Raw genomic sequence first — 20,625 nt, forward strand, 5'->3', positions numbered from 1 at the left:
GAGGTTGTCCTGGAATTTTTAGTGTCTACTCGCAGGCCACACATTTACTGTTTGAGTGTGTGTAATGTGGCATTTTCTGCTACCCAAAATTCTTAATATGATTTTGGAGTGCTTATCCTATATTTTATTTATTCAACCGTAAATATCAGTTGAGTGTCAACAGTGTACTGGGCATTGTTCTTTGAAATGAAGATAATACAGACAACTTCCATGCTCCATGCTACTTATATTCTTGTTAGAGGAAACATACCAGACACATAAAAAATAAACAAAGAAACTGTCGGATGGTGGTAAGCGATATTAAAATCAGGTGATGTAATAGAGTATGACTTTAGCTTGGTGATCAGAGAAGGTTTTTCAGGTGACAGGAAGAGCCAGCCATGCAAAGGTGAGGGGAAGGCATTGCAGGGAGAGGGAGCCTAGTAAAAAGGCCCTAAGCCAAGGATAACGTTGTCCTGTTCAAGGAACAGCAAGGCTTATATGGATGGAGCAGAAGTAGGCTTAAAGGAGTGTGGGAGACATATCAAAGGAAGAGTCAGAGGCTGCTAAGAAATGTAGATTTTTATTTCAAGTGTGATAGGAAGCTACTGGAGGGTGTTTAACATGGATATGATTTGATCTTATTGCATTTTAGAAAAGTCGCACTTGATTCCCTGTGAAGAAACAGATCACAGGAGAAACAGGGTCATGAAGAGGGGATGATGCATGATCTAGGAGAGCTTGGACCACCAAAATATATTTTCCTTTTGTTATGAAGAACATCGGAAACATAGCTAAATTTTCAAGCGTGCTCAGATTTGATAATAGTACAGTATCAAGACTCATTTCCTGACCTGGATAATTATGTTGTATTTATGTCAGAAAGTGACCTAACTTTCTGGGAAACAGGCTGAAGAGACATCAAGTCTGTAACCTACCACAAACAGGTCAGGAAAAAAAAAAACAACAACAGAAAAATGAAGAGAAAGCTAATAAAGCAAATGAGGCAAAGGTTTATATTTGGGGAATATGGGAATTCTTTTGGGGTTTCTTTTTTTTTTTTTGGCAACTTCTGCACAAGTCTGAAATCATTCAAAGTAATTATTCAAAATAAGATAGGTATACATGGCTGGATAGACAGACAGAGAGTAGAAGTAAGGAGTCTGATTAAGTGGCCATTGTGGAAAGCATGAGTGTTAGCAAAGGGCCCCATTAGCTTCTGGTTAGATTCTGTGATATCCATTCACCCCTGGGAGAATTTCCTGGAAAGAGTTGTAAATACGTCTTTCATGTTCACAATCTACCTGATGAGGAGAGACCTAAGCTTTGATCTATAGAAGGCCTGGTTTAGTATGTGTTTCGTAAGTACTTTTTGCATTGAAAAAACTTTGGCCAAATGGATTTCCCTCTCAGCCAAGTCCCAGGCGTGGGGTATTTCAGGTTACTATTAATTTTTTCAGGAACTTCGTGTAAATGGACTGTCTATGAGCAGTGTTTGGCTCAGGCAATGACCTTCACATTCTATGAGGTGCTTCTAGCAAGCATCCAAGCTATCGTCAAATGGATGCAATAGCGGCAAAATCAGAACTACCTTACAGAAGCTTCTGGCACTCAATTTCCTGGGCTCAGTATTTAACTATAGGAGGCAGGGTAGTGTATTGGAAAAACAAACAAAGTTGGAAGCTCAAAGCTTAGTTTCACTACTTACTACTTGGGATATCATTCAGTGTCTCTGGGCCTCCATTTCTTTAGCTTTAAAGTAGGAATGGTCATTCTGCTTTGCCTTATATGACTGTTGGGGTACAGTGTAACTGTTCAGTCTTATGATACTTGCATTATTGAAGGCCCATTTGGAGGGCCAGTGACACACCGAGCCCCTAATAGACATTTCTAGGATTAGACCTTTGTGCAGGGAAATGAAAATCTGAGGTGGACCCAGACACTTTGCGTCCTCTACCTAGAAATTCCCTGGAGCCCGGAAGTGGGTGCTTATAATGCCAAACATTATAAAATATACCATGTGAATAAACAGTCTTGCTATTTCTGATTGGTGAAGTAAATCGAAATGGTTTCATGATTAGATTTTCCTCCTTTCATCAATGTGTTTAATATCATGTAGACATAGCTTGAAATGCTATACTTTGCCACACTAGTCAGTGCAACCAGCAAAGCCACCAAGTTGGGATTCTAACATGTGGCCAAGTTTGAGAAAACTTGTCCAATAAGAAAGGGTCCCAATTCCTAGTCCATGCAGATCTCTGAAGATTCTAGAATTAAAGCAATGCACAAGGACAGGGACCCACCAAGTTCCAGCCACAACAAACAGAAATCCTGGGTTTCTGGGTGGGCATCTATAACTTTCAGATCTTAAATTTACCTTAAATTTAAATTCAGATCTTAAATTTACAAAAAATAAAATAAAATACTCATTCTGTACCTTAAGTCAATTTTAAGAAGAAGGAGGAAAAACTGCTTTTCATACCTGACACCTTGTTATACTCTAATCCCTAGCCATATTACTGCTCTCTCCCACATACAACCCTGAGGAGCATTTAGTGACCTTTGATGGCCTACCTGTGTCCCATCGGCATTGAGAGCACCCTTCTTACAGACTAGTAAGGGCCCCACAAGGCCAGCACTGGTGTCCTGGATGGGTTCCACCGCTGAGAAGTAAAGATAGGTCAGACAGGGGGGATCATCGACTGTCGGGCTTACACTCTCAGGCACCGTCCATTTGTATGTGAAAGTTTCACCTGGCTTCACATGGGCCCCTGGCTTCAGAAATCCTGAGCAGATAAAAGAGACAGTTACTCTCAAAGCAGGAGCCAAGAATATTAAATTTGTCAGACTGGGTCTTCCAGCCCTGAGGTCTCTCTTTGATGATATCTTTTGTAGAAGGACAGTTGTTCCTACTTATGTATCCTACCAGGGAGGTCACTGCCACAGTCTGCTGTTGTATGAGATAGAAACTTATATCCAAGGGTCATCAGAGATTACATTTAGTGTCTTTGTAGATACTATTTCCTACTGAAATACTAGGTTTAGCAAATATGAAAAGAGTGATAGTTGCCTAACAATTAAATGTAAATCCATAAGCTCTCGCTGAATGTCTTAGTATGTGGAGTACATTATACCCAGCACTGCAGAGGATACCCCAAAAAGTTAAGCAAGCACCTTATCATTAAAGCATTTGAAATCTAGGCTGAACTGGGGAATAAGCAAAATAACTATAAGATAAAAGAAGTAAGTGAAGACACTGGGTGACAAAGCTGGTAAGTGGCAGGTCTGGGATTCAAACTGAGGGCTATCTGATTCCAAAGACTTGGCACTCAGCCCGCTCATTAGATTGCCAAATGAACACGCTGAGTCTCTCCAGCCAGGCTGAGACCAGAAACTCTCTGTACCTTGTCCAGAGCTTTGCAGAAAGGTGCCCAGTAAGTTTGCTAAGGTAAGCAATAGAAAATATAGACATTTGGGCTGTCACTGGTGGTCTTCCTACACACACACACACACACACACACACACACACACACACAGTCATTGTGAGCATGTTGACCAAGGAGAAAGTATAGGTAGGAGAGTGTTGCTGCAGGATGGGGGATGATGATGGGTCTGGGGAGGTGGAATTCTCCCTCCATTCCTTCCTTCTCTGTTCCCTTACCCTCACCTCAAAGCCTGCTCTGGACTGGGCCTGGCCCCAATCTTGGGCATGATGTATCCCAGACACTCATGTTGTCTGTTGCAGTGATGGGAAAGACTTCCAAGGAGACTAGGAGGCTCCCAAGAGCAGTATCACGAGTGGAAGGATTGTTCCTGCAGCCACTGGGCAGAAGCTGTCTTTCTTACATGTAGGGAGTCTGTGCTACCCACTCTGTGATGGGGAGAGGCCATATACGATGGTAAGCACACAAGACTGATTAAAAATAAATATTTGTCAACAGAGACAGAGCAAAGACCATGTGCATGATTTTGATGTCAACCAAACATTGGAAATCAGATTTTATCCTCAGCCTTTATCCATAGAAATCCCCGATAACCTGTGGTTGAAAAGCTCTCTATCTTAGGGAAGTGAGGGTGACCGTGAACGTAGCTCACTTTGAGATTTAAAACGGAAATGAATGAACATTTCCTAAGTGCCTACTGTAGAGCAGACCCTGCCCTGAATTCTCTCTAGCTCCTTCTGAAGCCCAGTGCGGTGACAGTCAGTATCTTCATTAGTAGGGAGAAGAGCAAGGCACAAACTCACACAAGCTCCCAGGGCTGGTAAGAAAACGGGCCAGCATTTGAACCAAATCTATCCAGTTCTAAGTCTTCTGTTCCCTCATTCTCTTTCCTCCCAGAGGCCAGGCTGAGACTCACCATCTATGTTTGGGGCTGCATCAGAGGCCTTGTCATAGATCACGCCGTGGGGCAAAATACTGTAGACTTTGTCGGCTTTGTTGGCAAAGGTCACTAGCAGAGTATCACCCACCTCTGCCCTGATGACGGGGCCTGAAAGATATCAAGAGGAGCAGGGAGAAGAGGATGAAAAGGGGCAGAAGGAAGTGAATATAGGCAGGAGAAGAAGAGTCATTCCATGTACATATATGCCCCGCTAATGCATCTCCCCCCATTCAAAACATGACAGATGGTTTTATTCTACCAAGAATTCCAAGATGGGCTTCTGCCTCAGAGAGTCTCTTTCTTCGAGTAAAAGTTGCATCAACATACTCCATATACTGAGCCTTCCAATATTTTCCTCCAATTCTGTTGTCCCCTTGTGTGAAGTAGAGCTCGGAGTCACTGTGTAAAGAATAGGAACCTGAGAGCACATCTCTATATATTCACCAGATGTCTTAATCATGGAGTTTGCTTTCATTATCTTTAGCTCATTCACCCACCCATCTCCCCGGGAAAGATGGCCCAGTCTTCAACCAAGTTCCCCGGAATAGTCAGCCAGCCTTGAAAGTCTCCAGAGGGCTGGATGATGGTCGAGCTCATTCCTCTCTTAGCCACCGTACTTTCTTCCCCAGAGGTCCAGCAACCGAAGAAAGCACAGGTGAACTCCATACTTACCAGAGTTGGAGTTCCAGAACGGTGTTCTACAAAGAAAAGAGCTAACTGGTTTTTTTGCAGGGTAAGTATCCCTCTATCTCTTGCTGATGTCAATATGAACAGTTTCTGCATATAGTAAGCTCTTTGATATCTGGCATGGTTAAGGAATGGAGCGTCTAGTTAATCAAACAGTTTAGTCAATGGAGAGTTATTGTGGAAGCTATATATATGAAATACCAAATTCCAAAGTTGTGAACTACAGTGATGTGAATTCTGGCAAGCACTATCTCTAGATACCTTATTTTTGCTGATGGTGCCACCACTCCTGCAGGCTGATTTTGTCTTCTTTCTCTGCTCATCTCCTTATCTTGTTCATCCTTCCTTCTCTTTACCCTTTTTGCCTCTTTTCCTTGCCTTTCTCCCCACTGTCACCACCCCCGTACCTGTCCCTGTCACCTTGTGTTTGCAATATTTTACGGAGCTGCAGCTGCACACTCTGCGCCCTCCCTCTGGCCTCAGCTCACTCCGGGTTCTCCCTCAGCATACGCACAGCTACAACATTAATCTCCAAGATGGTAATTTCCACGGCCATTTACCTGCTTTAACATCTTCATCCTTTTACAGCCGCCAATCTGATAAAGTTCAAAAGGATTATAGGACCTCTGCAGTTGAGATCCAGTTTACCCAATCCTCTCTCCATGGCTCTAGGCAAACCTCCACTCCCCTGTGCAAATCCTCCATCCAATCATTTTGACGTCACTAACCCTGGCATTTAAAATTTCCCTCCTTACTATTCACTTATATAATTTCCACTATTCTTCAAGACTCTGCTTAAGTCCCATTTCCTCCATGAAGTGTTCCCTGGCTGTCTCAGCTCTCTCTGAATGCCCAGAGAACTCATTTGTCTGTCTGGACAACTCATCTTAATCTTATTCGTAACTTGCCAAATTACTTCTCTTCTGCGCACACGGGTTCTTTCTGACTTGAGGGTGGGAACACTGCCTTAGACCTTCCTGCAACCCTCATGTCAGTTTTTATGTTTGTTTTAATATGTCACATTAAATATCAGTTAAATATAGTTTAATATTTCATATTTTATAAGGTGCTTCAGAATTCTGGAAGGCTTCTAAGACGAAATTCCCAATGCCAATTCTCATTACTCTGCCTATGGAGAAATACCGGTCAATAGAATGTTGATATCAAACAGGTTCATATATGGTTCAAACATATTCTGTAGGTTAGGTTCCAGGGCATTGATTTGATGGAAGAATGAATGAATGAATAAAATTATGATTAAAGATGAAGGGTATCTTATTCATCACAAAGAGAATTTTAAAAACACTCCCTCAAGCATAAAAGGGATCATGGGGTAATAATGATCATTCTTGGTATCATAGTGCATGTCTTAAAATGCTTTCACAGACATCATTGCACAGGATTCTATAATAAAAAGTCACAGGAGTCCACATCTACTTAATGAATTGTTAGATTTAATTTGAAAAATACTACATGCTATGGGAAAGAAAATGATTAACAATGACTTGGGGGTCAGGGGAGGCTTCACTTAAAAGGTGACATTAGAATTAGATTTTGAAGGAAAAATAACATTTTGCTGGATAGGTAGGAAAAGGACACTCTGGGTAGAGGGGGTATAACTTATCAGGCTATCCTTGAACCAAAAAGGGTAGCTTTCCTTGGCCAGTTCACCTCCGTTGAAAGAGACCCTGTCTTATTCTCTCTTCAAAACTGTCTTTTCCACGTGTGCAAAGGCCTTATTCTATTCTCTATCAGCTTAGTATTTCTCGTGGCACTTAGCACTGCAATTTGCACCGAATAGGTGCTCAAGAAATGTTTGATGAATGAATGAGTGAATGTACTGCTTTGATTTAGGCAGCCAATCATGACACAATAAATATTCTGCCAATTCTCAGCAATAGGTTCTTTAAGGGGCTCAGAACCCTTTAAGTGGTGTGGTCGTTACGCCATCTATGGAGTATGTGCTCATAGGAGATGGGCTGGGAATACAAGTGAAGTCACAGGAAAAGGTCTAACAGATGCCTCTCTTAAGAGAAGCTTAGAAACACCAGCAAAGAGTACTTACCTGCCAGAAGCATTTAGGGGAAGACCACTGAATTTGTTATAGCCTTGAGGAGCATAATCCCAAAGAATTTTTTCAGCTGCTATAAAGTAGTGCCTCTGCTGACCCTTCATTTTGGGGTGAGGAATGTCACCTTTGCAGTTACCAACATTGTACTGTCCCAGCATGCCAGCTGCAGAACAGAGGAAAACCACAAGTCAGAGTTTAAGTGCTCACAAAAGAAATCAGACAGGACAAGACTGATAATCTGACTTCATAAATACTGAAAACTTTTGTATAGAAAACAGGACCTCAACGAAGTTAAAAGTGAAGGATAAATGGTGGGTAAGGGGATCCTTTAACACATAGGACAAAAGATTAATATGTAAATATATTTGACAAATAAGAAAGAAGAGAGTAAATCTCCCAATGGAAAAATGGACAAGGGACATCAATAGATTATTCACAAAATCTATCTAAATACCATTGACCTATAAACACATGAAAAAAAAAACAGTTCAACATTACTAGTAATCAAGTGACACTATTGCCCATTTATCGGATTGGTAAAGATTTAGAACCATTAATAATTCTCAGTGTTGGCAGATGAATAGGAATGCTCACACACTAAGGGTGAAGAGTAAAGGGAATTTGGCAATGCATGTCATTCCATAGCTTTAAGAGAAAAATCAAACTCTTCGACCCAAAAATGCTAAATCTAAGAGTTTTCCTAAAGAAATATCGACAAAAGTGTAGCATAGCTGTAAACTGAAGTTTTTTAGTATGTTTTATGATAGTCCCCCCCAAAATGGGGGAAAATACAAGTGTTAAGCTAGAGATGCTGGTTGGGTAAATCGTGATCTCCTTTGAAAGGACATTGGGAAGATTAACAATGATGAAATGGCTCTATATTCACTAACATGGAAATATATTTCTGGCATATCAATAAGTGGGAAAAGTAAGGTAAAGGGCAGTATTAATAGATACATTTTATAAGTAACATGCACTTATGTACAAAGGTCTAAAAATAGAGGGAGAATGTTCCCCAAAATGTAACACCATTATCCTAAAACAGGATTGCTGATTTTGAAAGTGCATTTCCTAATTTTTTATGATAATTTTTTTCTGAGGGTATGGACAATTTAGGGAATATTATATTTCAGTAATGTATAAACACCAGCTATGTCCACAACCACTGGCCATGCTTAGCAATCTTACTAGTCTCAGATACCTTGATTTTAAAACTAGTTTCTCCCTACATATAACAGCATGAGAACCTGTGAGAATAGGGATCTTGTGGTAAGAATGCTTAATATCTACCCTCTTGGGAGATTTCAAGTACACTTGACAGTATTGACCATAGTCATTCTGCTGTACGTTAGGTCTCCAGAACTCATCCATCTTGCATAACTTTCTACTCTTTGAGATCTCAGGTGTTCTCAGCATGGGCGCACATACATATAGTTAACCATGCGAGGTCATGGGTATGTTAATTAGTTTGAGTGCGGTGAAGAGTTCACAGTATGCATATACCAAAATATCAGGTTGCACATCTTAAATACATGCAACTCCTATGTGTCAATTATACCTCAACAAAACTGGGAGGAAATAAGAATGGGAATCTTGTCTTTATCATCTTTGTCTTCCCAGAACAGTATCAGGTACATATTTACTGACCCACTGAACATTTGTTGAATTGAATTTAATTGGAATAACCCAGCTGATGAATGTTAAGATTAGCTGCTTAAGGTTGACGGGAACAAGAATGTGTTATCAAAGCTGCCCTGGAGAGTAGCATCCCTGTACCTGCTGGTGACTATGGGTAGTGAGACAGTATCCAAATTTAATTACACATTATTTCTTCTGTGTCTATTCTATGGACACCTTTTTTTTTCTATTTTGTTTTCACCATCTTAGGCCAGACCTTTTCTACCTCTAACTCTAATGTTGACAATGTTTCCTAACTAGCATCCAGTGGCCAGAATCTCTCCATCAAATCTTCTCTGCACACAGGTATCATACTTATCTTCCTAAATTGCTGCACTGATTATGTCACTGCTGTGCCTAAGGATCTGGAAGAACCCACCTGGCCTTCCAGACACAGTGCTGCCTCCTTAGCCTTGCCCTTCAAATCTCCTCCCACTAGGCTCTGCCTCTAGTCTTTGTTCTAACCACTCTTCTGCCATAAGCCTAGGGTCCAGCTGAGGAGAGACCCATTCTGTGTGGTCCCAAGGGACCAAGACTAAGTCATTCAACAGGCATTTAAGTAAAAAAAAATTGTTTATCATGTAAATCATAGGATTTTGCAACTATCATTGGATCTTGTCTCAATATAAGGAAGAATATTCTAACACAGCAGCTCAGAGATGAAATGGGCTGCTACAATTACTTAAAAGAGATGTCTAGAAGGAAATTGAAGAATTAGATGGTGGGTTGGTCCAGATCATGTATAAATTTCTCTCCAGTGCTAAAATATTATTACTCTGTTTACAGATGCTCATATAGAACTAGTCTTTTTCCTGGTTCATGGTGCTTCCTCTGCCTGGAAAGCCTCTCTTCCCTTCTTCATCTGTTCAACTCCTACCCATATTTCAGGACTCAGATCAGGAGCCAATGCCTCAGAAGTCCCTCTGTTGTTCCAGAGAAGTGACTTCAGGAAACAAAAAGCATTTATCTTTCTGCCTTAAATTTTATTGATTTATAAATGTCTAACTAAGTCTAGCTACTAGACCATAGTCTCCTTGAAGTTCTTACCATTTCTTTCATTCACCTCCCACCTTTTTCACAGGGAGTTGATGAATAAATATCTGTTGATAGGATGGCAAATAAATGAGCATTGTACATTTTCCTCTATTAATTAAATATAATACAGAACCTATCTAACAACAGACGGTGAATGAGCATCATTGACTGTGTGGCATAATCGTCCCACTCTAAACAGCCACACACTACACTGGTCTTTGTCCTTTTTACCTTGTAGGTGATCACTAACTTGGCAAGTTATCATCCACTTCCCAGGATTCTCCACTACCATTTCTGTTGTCAGGAAGGTGGCTGGGAACAGGTTGACGACATCAGTCCGATGCCCTCTGCTGATGAAGGTGTTACCGTAAAAATAGATGGAATGGATATCTATCTCATTCCCCATCCCATAGAGGTGCCAGGACACCAATTCACCAACACACATCTCAGGCTCAGGGAGGTTTCCAAAGAGGTATCCGTTGAGGGCTGAAAAACAGAAACACACTGGTGGAAGAGACTCCCCTGTAGAGGTGGTAACACATTCTCTAGCAGAGATGAAAAATAATCGCTGATCATTGGTTGTAATGTTTTTGTGCAGAAAAGCATGGCTTCTTTCATAAATTATAGTTCCAGAAAGGAATGAAAGGTATTAGGTTTTTCCACTCAATAAAAGTGGAGATGAGCACACACGAAAACAGCCTTGGAGCTGCTGTGTGAACACAATAATGGGGTCAGGAGAAAAGAGAGCAGTGCTCAGAATTTCAGGATGGCTTAGCTACTTCTTCTCAAGGTTCCTTCATTTTCATACAGGCTTCCCTACAGGACTCTGTTCCCTGACATTAGAAACCCTGTCTCACTCATTTCACAGCAGAAAAGCAGGCACATAGTAGCTACTTAATTTAAGTAACCAAAGTGAGCAGCAAAAAGGAAAGCAGGGAGAAGAAACCATTGTTACTAGGTCTGGCTGGGGCAACATCTAATTGATTCAACTCAGGCTGAAAGTCTGAGACCTTGTCTTTTGAATCATCTGAAGGGCAGCCAGGACTTGACCAAGTGCAGAAAAAAACTTGATTCAGGGTTTTAAAGAGTCATAACAGCACTTCTTAAATTCAAACTGAGTTAAAAAAAATTGTTACTAAGATAATAATGATTAAGACAGCACAATTGACTCTAAACAATTTTAGTAAATTTAAATAAATTTATCAAAAATTTTATATTGATTATCTCCTATGGACTAATTTTTGCTGTGTTTTTTTTTTTTAAGTTGATGTTTTTCTATTCTTGGTTAGGTCTCCTTTACTAGTTCGAAGAAGATGGATTGTTTGCAAACACCTACTTCAGTATACAGGCTGATTTTTATTTTTTTATTTTTATTTATTTATTTTTAAAGATTTTATTTATTTCTTTATTTTAGAAAGAGTGCGAGAGAGACTACCCAGTAGACTCCAAGCTGAGTGTGGAGCCCAACAAGGGGCTCGATCCCACAATCAAAAGATCATGACCTCAGCTAAAACCAAAATTTGGATGCCTAACTGACTGAGCCACCCAGCTGCCCATATTTTTTAAATTTTTTTTAAGAGTTTATTTTTAAGTCATCTCTACACCCAGTGTGGGGCTCAAACTTACAACCCTGAGATCAAGAATCACATCCTCTACCAATTGAGCCAGCCAGGTGCCCCCAGGCTGATTTTTATTTTAAATACAGTCTATGTTTGCTTGTGTAATTGATTCCTTTTTTGTTGGACATTTTCATTTGAAAGAGTAAAAGGAATTATGTGAGCAGCTGAATTGTAAACCATCACAGTAGTCTTCAGCAAGATTTGAGATCATTGCCACCATTTTGTAAAGCATAGAGATAAAAGTTGACTGGACACAACAATGTTTCGAATTTAGGTCTTTGTTTATTCCATCCTTCACTTCCTTCCTTCTCTCCTTTACTTCTTCCCTCCTAAAAGATTTTCCAAACACCCCCCTTACACAAGGTGCTGAAATACCACTAGAAAGAACAGAGACCTGGACTGAGAGTTACAGAAGGGAGGGGGTGGGCAGGTGGAGTAACGGGGTGATGGGTATTAAGGAGGGCACATGGGGTGATGAGCACTGGGTGTTATAGGCAATTAATGATCGTTGAATACTACATCAAAAACTAATGATATGTTGGCTAATTGAATATAATAAAAACAAACAAACAAATAAATAAAATTAAAATAAACATGATTATCTTTTGAAGAGAAAAAAATAAAGGAATGGGAGGTAACTAAAAAAAAAACAACAAAGAAAAAAAAGAAAGAGCAGGGAGGATGTGCGATGCAGCAGAAATCGTCAGTATATGGTCATTCACACCTAGACACACTTTGGAATCAAACACAACCAAACTAACAATTTTTTGCTATGGGGCTTATTTCTCAGCTTCTCTCAGGCACCTCTGGCCCTAATTATCACTTCAACCTTAGGCAAGTCATTGATAATCTCTTGACTTCAGTTTCTTCACCTGTAAAATGGGGGAGGTCAGATATCTTCAGCTCCTTCCCTCTCTCCTATGATTGTGTAACTACACTGATGCTGCCTTGTTTAGGATGATTCTGAGAGACAGACAAGCAAATATGGAGGAAATTTATCAATGAGTGGCATGGGGCATTTGTTTACACTGAAGATGTTCTTTATGTTCACTAGAATTCTCTGGGAAAACAGAGAAATGAGGCTACTTATCCCCAAGTCCTAAAATTCTGTATTAAGCCACTACTCTGCAAAACAGATGTGGGTAAGTGGTCTGTCTCAATGGAGAGGATAACTAAAGAAATTCACTATTTTTGAATATGGTATCTGGCACATAGTGAATGCTCAATAAGTGTTGATCGAAAGATTGCTGGGAGGCTGGGTGGCTCAGTCGGTTAAGCATCCAACTCTTGATCTCTGCTCAGGTCATGGTCTCAGCATCATGAGATTGAGCCTTTGTTGGGCTCCATGCTGGGCATGGAGCTGGCTTAAGATTCTCTCTCTCTCCAAAAAATAAAAAATAAAAAAAAAAGAATAACTAGGAAATGTAACAAATTCACAAGTGTGTATTTAAACACAGTATACAGCATAGTTTTTGAAATTTAGCAGTCACTCCAAAAATGGTTACTGGATAAATGTAAAAGGTTGCAAACCACAGGATTATTACATGATGACAATTCATTCTCCTTTCTCCTGTCAATATAAACCCACCCATCCTCTCTAGGCTCACCTCCTGATTCTTTCCTAATTATAACATTAATCCTTCCATTTTCCATACCATAGCTTGTCATACCATTTAGCTGATATCTATTGCCTCATCTCTTCTCAGATTGTTTTATGTTCTGATATGGATTGCATTTCATATCACTTTCTAATCATTTTTATCACTGAGTTATCAATCCTAAAAAACCAGGTTGGACATTTCTTTGTTTCTTCATCCCTCGTGGTAGCAGAGCCACAAAAATCATTCAGTATATATTTGTTAACACAGGAGACACTCACCATGCATTTTGTTACTTCTCTGGAAAACAGCATCTTTTTTGTCAACTGAATCAGGGTCAGTGCAGAAATGTTTGATATTTTCATCAAGGTACCAGCTTTGATTTTCATCAACCAGAGTAAACATTATAATGAACTCTCGGTCCACATCTGTCCTTGTCCCTGAATATTTATTCAGGACACCTATCGGGGGGAACATCCAAAAGAGTGGAGAAAAAAGTTCAAAGTGAATTAAATCAAGATGAGTTTTGCCTCTTGCTAATGGTATGAGTTTTGCCTCTTGCCAATTGTATCAGGTAAATTTTAAGTCGGTCAAAGAGTAACCACAACATGAAAGAAGCAAAGGATTTTAACAGAAATTACAGAGCTGTAGAAAAGTCATAAAACAGAAGCCTTCACAACCACAGACTTGAAAACCTTGCTCCTGAAGGGAGCCAGTGTTACTGACAGCACAGACACACTAACACGATTAATGGGGGACAAAATCACAAAGTGATTATGCAGGTGAAATATCAAAGCAAAAGCAAACCTGGCCATTTGGTTACATTCTTCATTTCCCTGTGCGGTGTCGGGCTGGCATGAATGGCTATCAATATGATACGTCCCAGTTTTTTTTTTTTTTTAAGATTTTATTTATTTATTTGACAGAGATAGAGACAGCCAGGTAGAGAGGGAACACAAGCAGGGGGAGTGGGAGGAAGAAGCAGGCTCACAGCGGAGGAGCCTGATGTGGGGCTCGATCCCACAATGCCGGGATCACGCCCTGAGCCGAAGGCAGACGCCTAACCGCTGTGTCACCCAGGCGCCCCCCCCTTTTTTAAAGCATGTAAGTTTCAGAATGCAATGATGGTTCCTTGACAGAAGTTTGAATTATTGACCTTCTACATTAGAAGAATCTCCCCGATCTTACAGAAAGCTTGTAAGAAAAGGCACCTTCTATATGGAGCAAAGGAGGGAGGCAAAACAAGTCCCAAAATTTACACACCTTTTAACACATCTGGGAAAAGGCTTCTGTGTGTGTGTGTGTGTGTATGTGTGTGTGTGTATGTGCGTGTGTATGTGCATGTATGTGCGTGTATGTGTGTGTGTATGTGTATGTGTGTGTATGTGTATGTGTGTGTGTGTGTGTGTATGTGTGTGTGTTTGTGTGTATGTGCGTGTATGTGTGCGTGTATGTGTGCGTGTATGTGTGTGTGTGTATGTGTGTGTGTATGTGTGTGTGTGTGTATGTGTGTGTGTATGTGTGTGTGTGTCTCTGTGTGTGTGTGTGTTGGGGGGTCCTTACCTCCCTTGCACACCAGCAGCGGGCCAATTAACCCAGAGCAGATATCCTTAGGAGCGTCAATGTGTGAATGGTACACCCAGGTCAGACAATTGGCATCCGCAGGAGCAGGGGCATATTCTTCTCTCACTGGCCAGACATAGGTGTAGTTTCTGCCAGGAGGAACCATATCATCATTCTTATTCCTTCCAGATGTTCCATCTGGGTATAGGGCTCCTTCCAAGAAAAGATAAAACATCGTTAACATACAGAGATCACATGCTATAGTGGGCGGGGCCAGAGCTTTGGAATCAAATGCCTATGAATTAAAATTTATTTCCCATGGGATTGAGGCAAGTTACTTAAACTCTCAGTGCCTTGGTCTTCTATCAGTGAAGCTAGAATGTTGATACCTACCCCACAGGGATGTGAAAACTAGCTGACAAAATGTATAAAGTGTCCTGCACAAAACCAGATGCTTAATAAATGTTCGTAAGGACCCCTCCTGATGGGCCTCTTGTACCAATCAGGAAGATTTGAATCTACCTCACTTAACATCAATTCAAGAAGCAATGGAGAGGGGTGCCTGGCTGGCTCAATAGGTTAAACGTCTGACTGGCTCAGATCATGATCTAGGAGCTTTGGGATCAAGTCCTGCACCAGGCTCCCTGCTCAGTGGGGAGTCTGCCTCTCCCTCTCCCTCTGCCCCTTCCCTCCACTTGTGCTCTCTCTCTCTCTCTTTCAAATAATAAATAAAACCTTAAAAAAAAAAGAAGGAAAGAAACAGTAGAAAAAATAATTAAATTCTTGGGCACTTATTACAGATTCGGCACCTATTTGAGTTCTCATGAAAGATAGGAAGGAAGAGTAAGACATTCATCTTTCCTCCAGAGATCTTACAGTTCTGTTGAGTCAACCAGAATGGGGCAACTGGAGAGTAAAATAGGGTGATGTGTTGAACACAATTTGGGGTTTTGCTAGGTTGGGGGGTCTACCACAAGGGGTTAGGGGTGCATAGGCATGGCATTCCCCTTCTCTGTTTTGTAAACTAAGATTGCATAAGATCTTTCAATTAAGGAAAGTCCACTGCTAAAACTAGTTTGATAACCACCTGGATAGAAGGTAGGGGCCCGGAAGGACTGGGAGGAGCTGGACGGCACTGGGAAGAAGGCTGGAGGGTCTGAGGGGCTGAGGAGATGGATGTAGACACACTCCAAGTTCATTCTCCATTGTTTCACTTGTTCACCAATCCATTCAACAAACCTGCAATCCTGAACTCCGTGGACTAGGTCGGTTTTTTAAAATGCATTCATACAGAGAGAAGGGCAGTAGAGCCAATGGTTAAGTTCTGAGCCATTGAATTTAGACTGCCTGGAATCAAATTCTATCTCCATCACTTGTTAGCTGTAACTTGGGCAATTTCCTTCTCTTTTAGGAGGCTTATATTCTTATCTGTAAGAGGATGATAATTATCATACCTATCTCACAGAGTTGTTGAGGCTTACATGATGTTAGATCTACAATACATTTAGTGCAGCACCTGGCATATAGTAAGCTTTCAGTAAACATCAGTTATTCATTCACAGCACTTGCCCAAGGTTTTAATTATATGTGCATAATATTGTATATATAATTGTTTGATTAATATCTGCCTCTCATGTTAGACTGTAATTTCCACAAAAACCAGGTTTCTTTTTGTTCATAATTTTATATGCAAGGTCTACCTCAGTGCTTAGTAGTGGGTGCTCAGTAAATATCTGTTGAATAAAATAATGAATGAGTGGCATGACTGTACACCATACACCAAAGCCTTGTGAATAAAATGCATGGCTTGGAAGCTTCTGAATTTATATATGGAGAGACTGAGAGTCAGTAGCTGGGGGAGGGTGGGTGAAGAGTGGACTTGTCTAGAGGCTTCAACTGAGATCACTCATTTTGCTTTGATTACATGATACAAATCAGTACAAATACTAATTTCTCTAGAGACTCTTTTATTCACAATTTACTTATGTGCTTTCTGTTGGCTCATTATTATTGGAGGTATTGATGGCTATTATTGAAAGGAAGGGCTGGAGTCCGCAAACAAATCCTTAGTGTCACCACTCAAGGTGAGGAAGATCATTTAGAATCCAAAATATACTGTAAATATGAAGTAAAAAGTGATTTGGGGTGGGTAGCTTATGAAGTTGTTCTGAAAGTTATTCCCAGCGAGGGATTTTGATTTGTCAAAGGTTTTGAGCAATGGCAACATTAACAACATAAGAATTTTTTTAAAACATTCATTTGGTTTTATGTAATCTAGAATGTGTGGGCTTTTCGAAATTAAAATATACAAGTTTTCACCCCATTGGGTGTGAAAATATTGAGGATTGGTGAAGCTGTAGGAGAAACAGGCCAGCTCATAAACAAGTGGTAGAAGAGTAAATGTGCGATTTTGGGGGACAATTTGCCAATTTGTATTGAAAGAAAGAAAGAAGGGGGGCGCCTGGGTGGCACAGCGGTTAAGCGTCTGCCTTCGGCTCAGGGCGTGATCCCGGCGTTATGGGATCGAGCCCCACATCAGGCTCCTCTGCTGTGAGCCTGCTTCTTCCTCTCCCACTCCCCCTGCTTGTGTTCCCTCTCTCGCTGGCTGTCTCTATCTCTGTCAAATAAATACATCCTTGAAAATGTTCCTCAAAATACATGAATTGGAATATTCATTGTAGAATTGCTGGTATCAACCCCAAACTGAAAGCAACCTAACAATCATCATCAATCATTGGTAATTATCAATGTACTAGACTGGTACGTTCATACGACGGACATTGCACACTGTTAAAAGTAGGTCTTTCTATGTGTGCTAATATGAGAAAATCGCCAAGATGAAGTAAAAACAAAAAACAGAGAATACATAACAGCATTACAGTATAATCTCTTTTGTTCAAATGAACAAGTATACACATACACATAACCACACACATACAAATATATGTGTAGAAAATTTTCTAAGGGAAATTTATAAGACATTTTTAAAGGTGATTGCTTTTCAGATAAGAGACAAGTAAGAATTTTTACTTTTCTTATTATACCTCTCTGTACTCTTAAAATTTTCCTTTTTTTTTTTAAGATTTTATTTATTTGTCAGAGAGAGAGAGAGACAGAAGACAAGCAGGGAGAGCAGCAGAGGGAGAGGGAGACGCAGGCTCCCCGCTGAGCAGGGAGCCCGACGTGGGGCTCAATCCCAGGACCCTGGGATCATGACCCGAGCCAAAGGCAGACGCTTAACCAACTGAGCCACCCAGGTGCTCCTAAAATTTTCTAACCATGTTTATATACTACATTTCATTTAATCTTTGGTTTTGAGCTCATTTTAGTGGATAAGTAGGGAATCAGAATGTGAAATATTTACCGCTTCTTTATGCTTTTCCGAATTTAAAAAAACCAATAAAATTTATTTTTAAATAGTCCTAATACTTAACTATATTTCATATGGAGATCAAGAAAGCACTAGCTAATTCCATTATTAAGTGTTAAGAGCTCTAGCATAGGCATTGACAAACTAAGAACTGCTTAATCAGGGTTAATCCCACCTACGGACTTCTTCTGACTTCATTCTCAACCACTCCCCAGATGAACTTAGAAACAACTATGTATTTATTCATTTTTGCAGCCCCAGTATCCAGCATTGGGTCTAGCTCACAGTAAACACTAAGCTGAACTGAGCAGGGAATTTCAGACTAGTAAACTTGCAATGGTAGCCAAGAGAAAAATTCATTGAAAGAGAATGAGGAGGTCAGCAAATCCTCTCCCCCAAAAGTAATGTAAAGTTGAATGAAATTGAGAAAACCAACCATTTCATTGCTCTGGAAATCAAATAAAGTCATCCAGCAATGTTTATTTTTGAAAAATTGCTGAACATCAGTTATTTGCCTACTCCTAGCTGACTCTAATGCGTGTGCTTGCAAAGAGGAGAAGCAAAAGGCCCAGCAAAAACTAAAATCCAAGGCAGACAAAAACCACCTAAACTTTGAATGGCTTCTCTATCCACCCACAATTCTAACTACAGAGAATTGGGGACTTCCTGATGCTTCTGACTTCAAAGCTAAGCAGGTTTAGAGGTGACCCCTTAGAAGCCAGCCTTATAAATAAAAACAAGAAAAAGGAGAAAAAAAAGCAGAAACCTTGGTGGCCTCACACTATAAGGAAGACAGATTTCCTGGATTTAGCCCAGGCAAGTTACTAAACAAAAAAGCAAACCAACAGCAAAAATAACCTTGGATGAGGGAAGGAGTTGAATCCAGAGTTGCTTCAATATATGGTCAAAAATTTCCAGTTTTCAACAAGAACAATAACAAGATGAGACATATGAAGAAACAAGAAAGTGTGACTCATTCTCAGAGAAAAAAAAAAGCAGCCAATAGAAATTATCTCTAAGTGTCTCTAGATGCGAAATTTAGCAGATAAAAGCTTTAAAACAGCTATTATAAAAATGTTCAAGCAATTGAAAGAAACCATGTTTAAATAATTAAAGAAAAGTGGGACATAATGATTCAACAAATGGAAAAATCTCAACAAGGAGGTAGAAATTATAAAAAGAACAAAGTTGGAGTTTTGGCCTTGAAAAGTACAATAAATAATATAAAATTCACTAGAGGGTCTTAACAACAGACTCAAGATGGCAAAAGAATCAGTGAACTTGAATATAGACCAACAGAACTATCCTATCTGAAAAAGGTGGGGGGAGATCGAAGAAAATAAACAAAACCTCAGAGGCCTGTGGGTCAACATCAAGCATATTAACATGTGTAATGATAGCCTGCCAAAGGAAAAAAGAAAGAAAAAGGGACAGGAAAAAAAATGTTTGTAGAAATAATGGCCCAAAGTTTTCCAAATTTGATGGAAAATATTAATCTACACATCAAAGAAGCATAATGAACCACAAGTAGGATAAATACGAAGAATCTATACATAGACGCATTGTTGTCAAATTGTTAGGAAAAAACAGCAGAGAGGTAATATTGGAAGTGGGATAAAAATGATTCATCACATACACAGGCGCATTGACATGATTAATAGTTGACTTCCCATCTGAATATTGGAGACGAGAAGACGAGAAGACGGGGATGACATACTCAAAGTGCTGAGGGTGGGGGGAATGCAAATGGAGAATACCATCTCCAGCAAACTACCCCCCAAAAAAGGAAGGTAAAGTAAAGATGTTCCAGATAAACAAAGACTTAGTTTATTGTTAGTAGACCTGTCTAGCATTGGCTAGCATCTTCAGGACAATATTTAATAATAGCGGTGAGAGCAGACATTCTTGTCTTATTCCCAGTCTTATGAAGAAAGCATTCAGTCTCCCTCCCATTAAGGGTGATGTTAGCTGTGGGTTTTTCTTAGATAAACTTTATCAGGATGAGTAAGTGCCTGTCTATTCCTAGTTTGTTGGAAATTTTTAATTTGGTAAGTACTAGATTCTGTTAAATGCCTTTCTGCCCATTTGAAAGGATCATGTGGTTTTTGTCCTTTATTATGTTGTATTACATTCATTTTTTTTAAATTTTTTTTTAGAGAGAGAGAGAGAGCGTGAGTGCATGAGCAGGGTGGGGGGAGGGGCAAAGGCAGAGGGAGAGAGAATCTTAAGCAGGCTCCACCCTCAGCACAGAGCCTGACTCAGGGCTCGATCTCACAACCCTGAGATCATGACCTGAGCCAAAATCAGGAGTCAGATGCTTAACTGACTGAGTCACCCAGGCACCCTGACATTCATTTACTTTTGAGTGTTAAACCAACCTTCCCATAATAGGATAAATTCCATTTGGTCATGATGCATAACTCTCCTTAAATGTTGCTGAAGTCAGTTTGCTAATATTAAGAATTTTTGTGTCTACATTCATGAGGAATATTGGTCTGTAGTTTTCTTGTGATGTCTTTATCTGACTTTGATATCAAGATGATGTTTGCCTCATAGAATGAATTTGGAAGTATTCCTCTCTCTATTTCCTGAAAGATTTTGTAAAGGATTGGCATTATTATTATTATTATTATTATTATTATT

The 20,625-nt window shown here is 40.0% G+C and overlaps 1 protein-coding gene across 1 annotated transcript in view; it reads right to left on the reverse strand.

Annotated features, from left to right (window-relative positions):
• Positions 1-20,625, reverse strand: part of HEPHL1 (hephaestin like 1) — an 82,467-nt gene that overhangs the window by 41,759 nt on the left and 20,083 nt on the right. Inside the window, exons 3-9 of the mRNA XM_034667587.1 lie at positions 14,613-14,825; positions 13,331-13,510; positions 10,064-10,318; positions 7,115-7,283; positions 4,622-4,761; positions 4,339-4,470; positions 2,554-2,765 (exon numbers count right to left, since the gene is read on the reverse strand). Of these exons, the coding sequence (XP_034523478.1) occupies positions 2,554-2,765; positions 4,339-4,470; positions 4,622-4,761; positions 7,115-7,283; positions 10,064-10,318; positions 13,331-13,510; positions 14,613-14,825 (1,301 nt within the window). The remainder of the gene's footprint in view (positions 1-2,553; positions 2,766-4,338; positions 4,471-4,621; positions 4,762-7,114; positions 7,284-10,063; positions 10,319-13,330; positions 13,511-14,612; positions 14,826-20,625) is intronic.

The sequence above is a fragment of the Ailuropoda melanoleuca genome, chromosome 8, assembly GCF_002007445.2.
Source record: "Ailuropoda melanoleuca isolate Jingjing chromosome 8, ASM200744v2, whole genome shotgun sequence".
Taxonomy (NCBI): domain Eukaryota; kingdom Metazoa; phylum Chordata; class Mammalia; order Carnivora; family Ursidae; genus Ailuropoda; species Ailuropoda melanoleuca.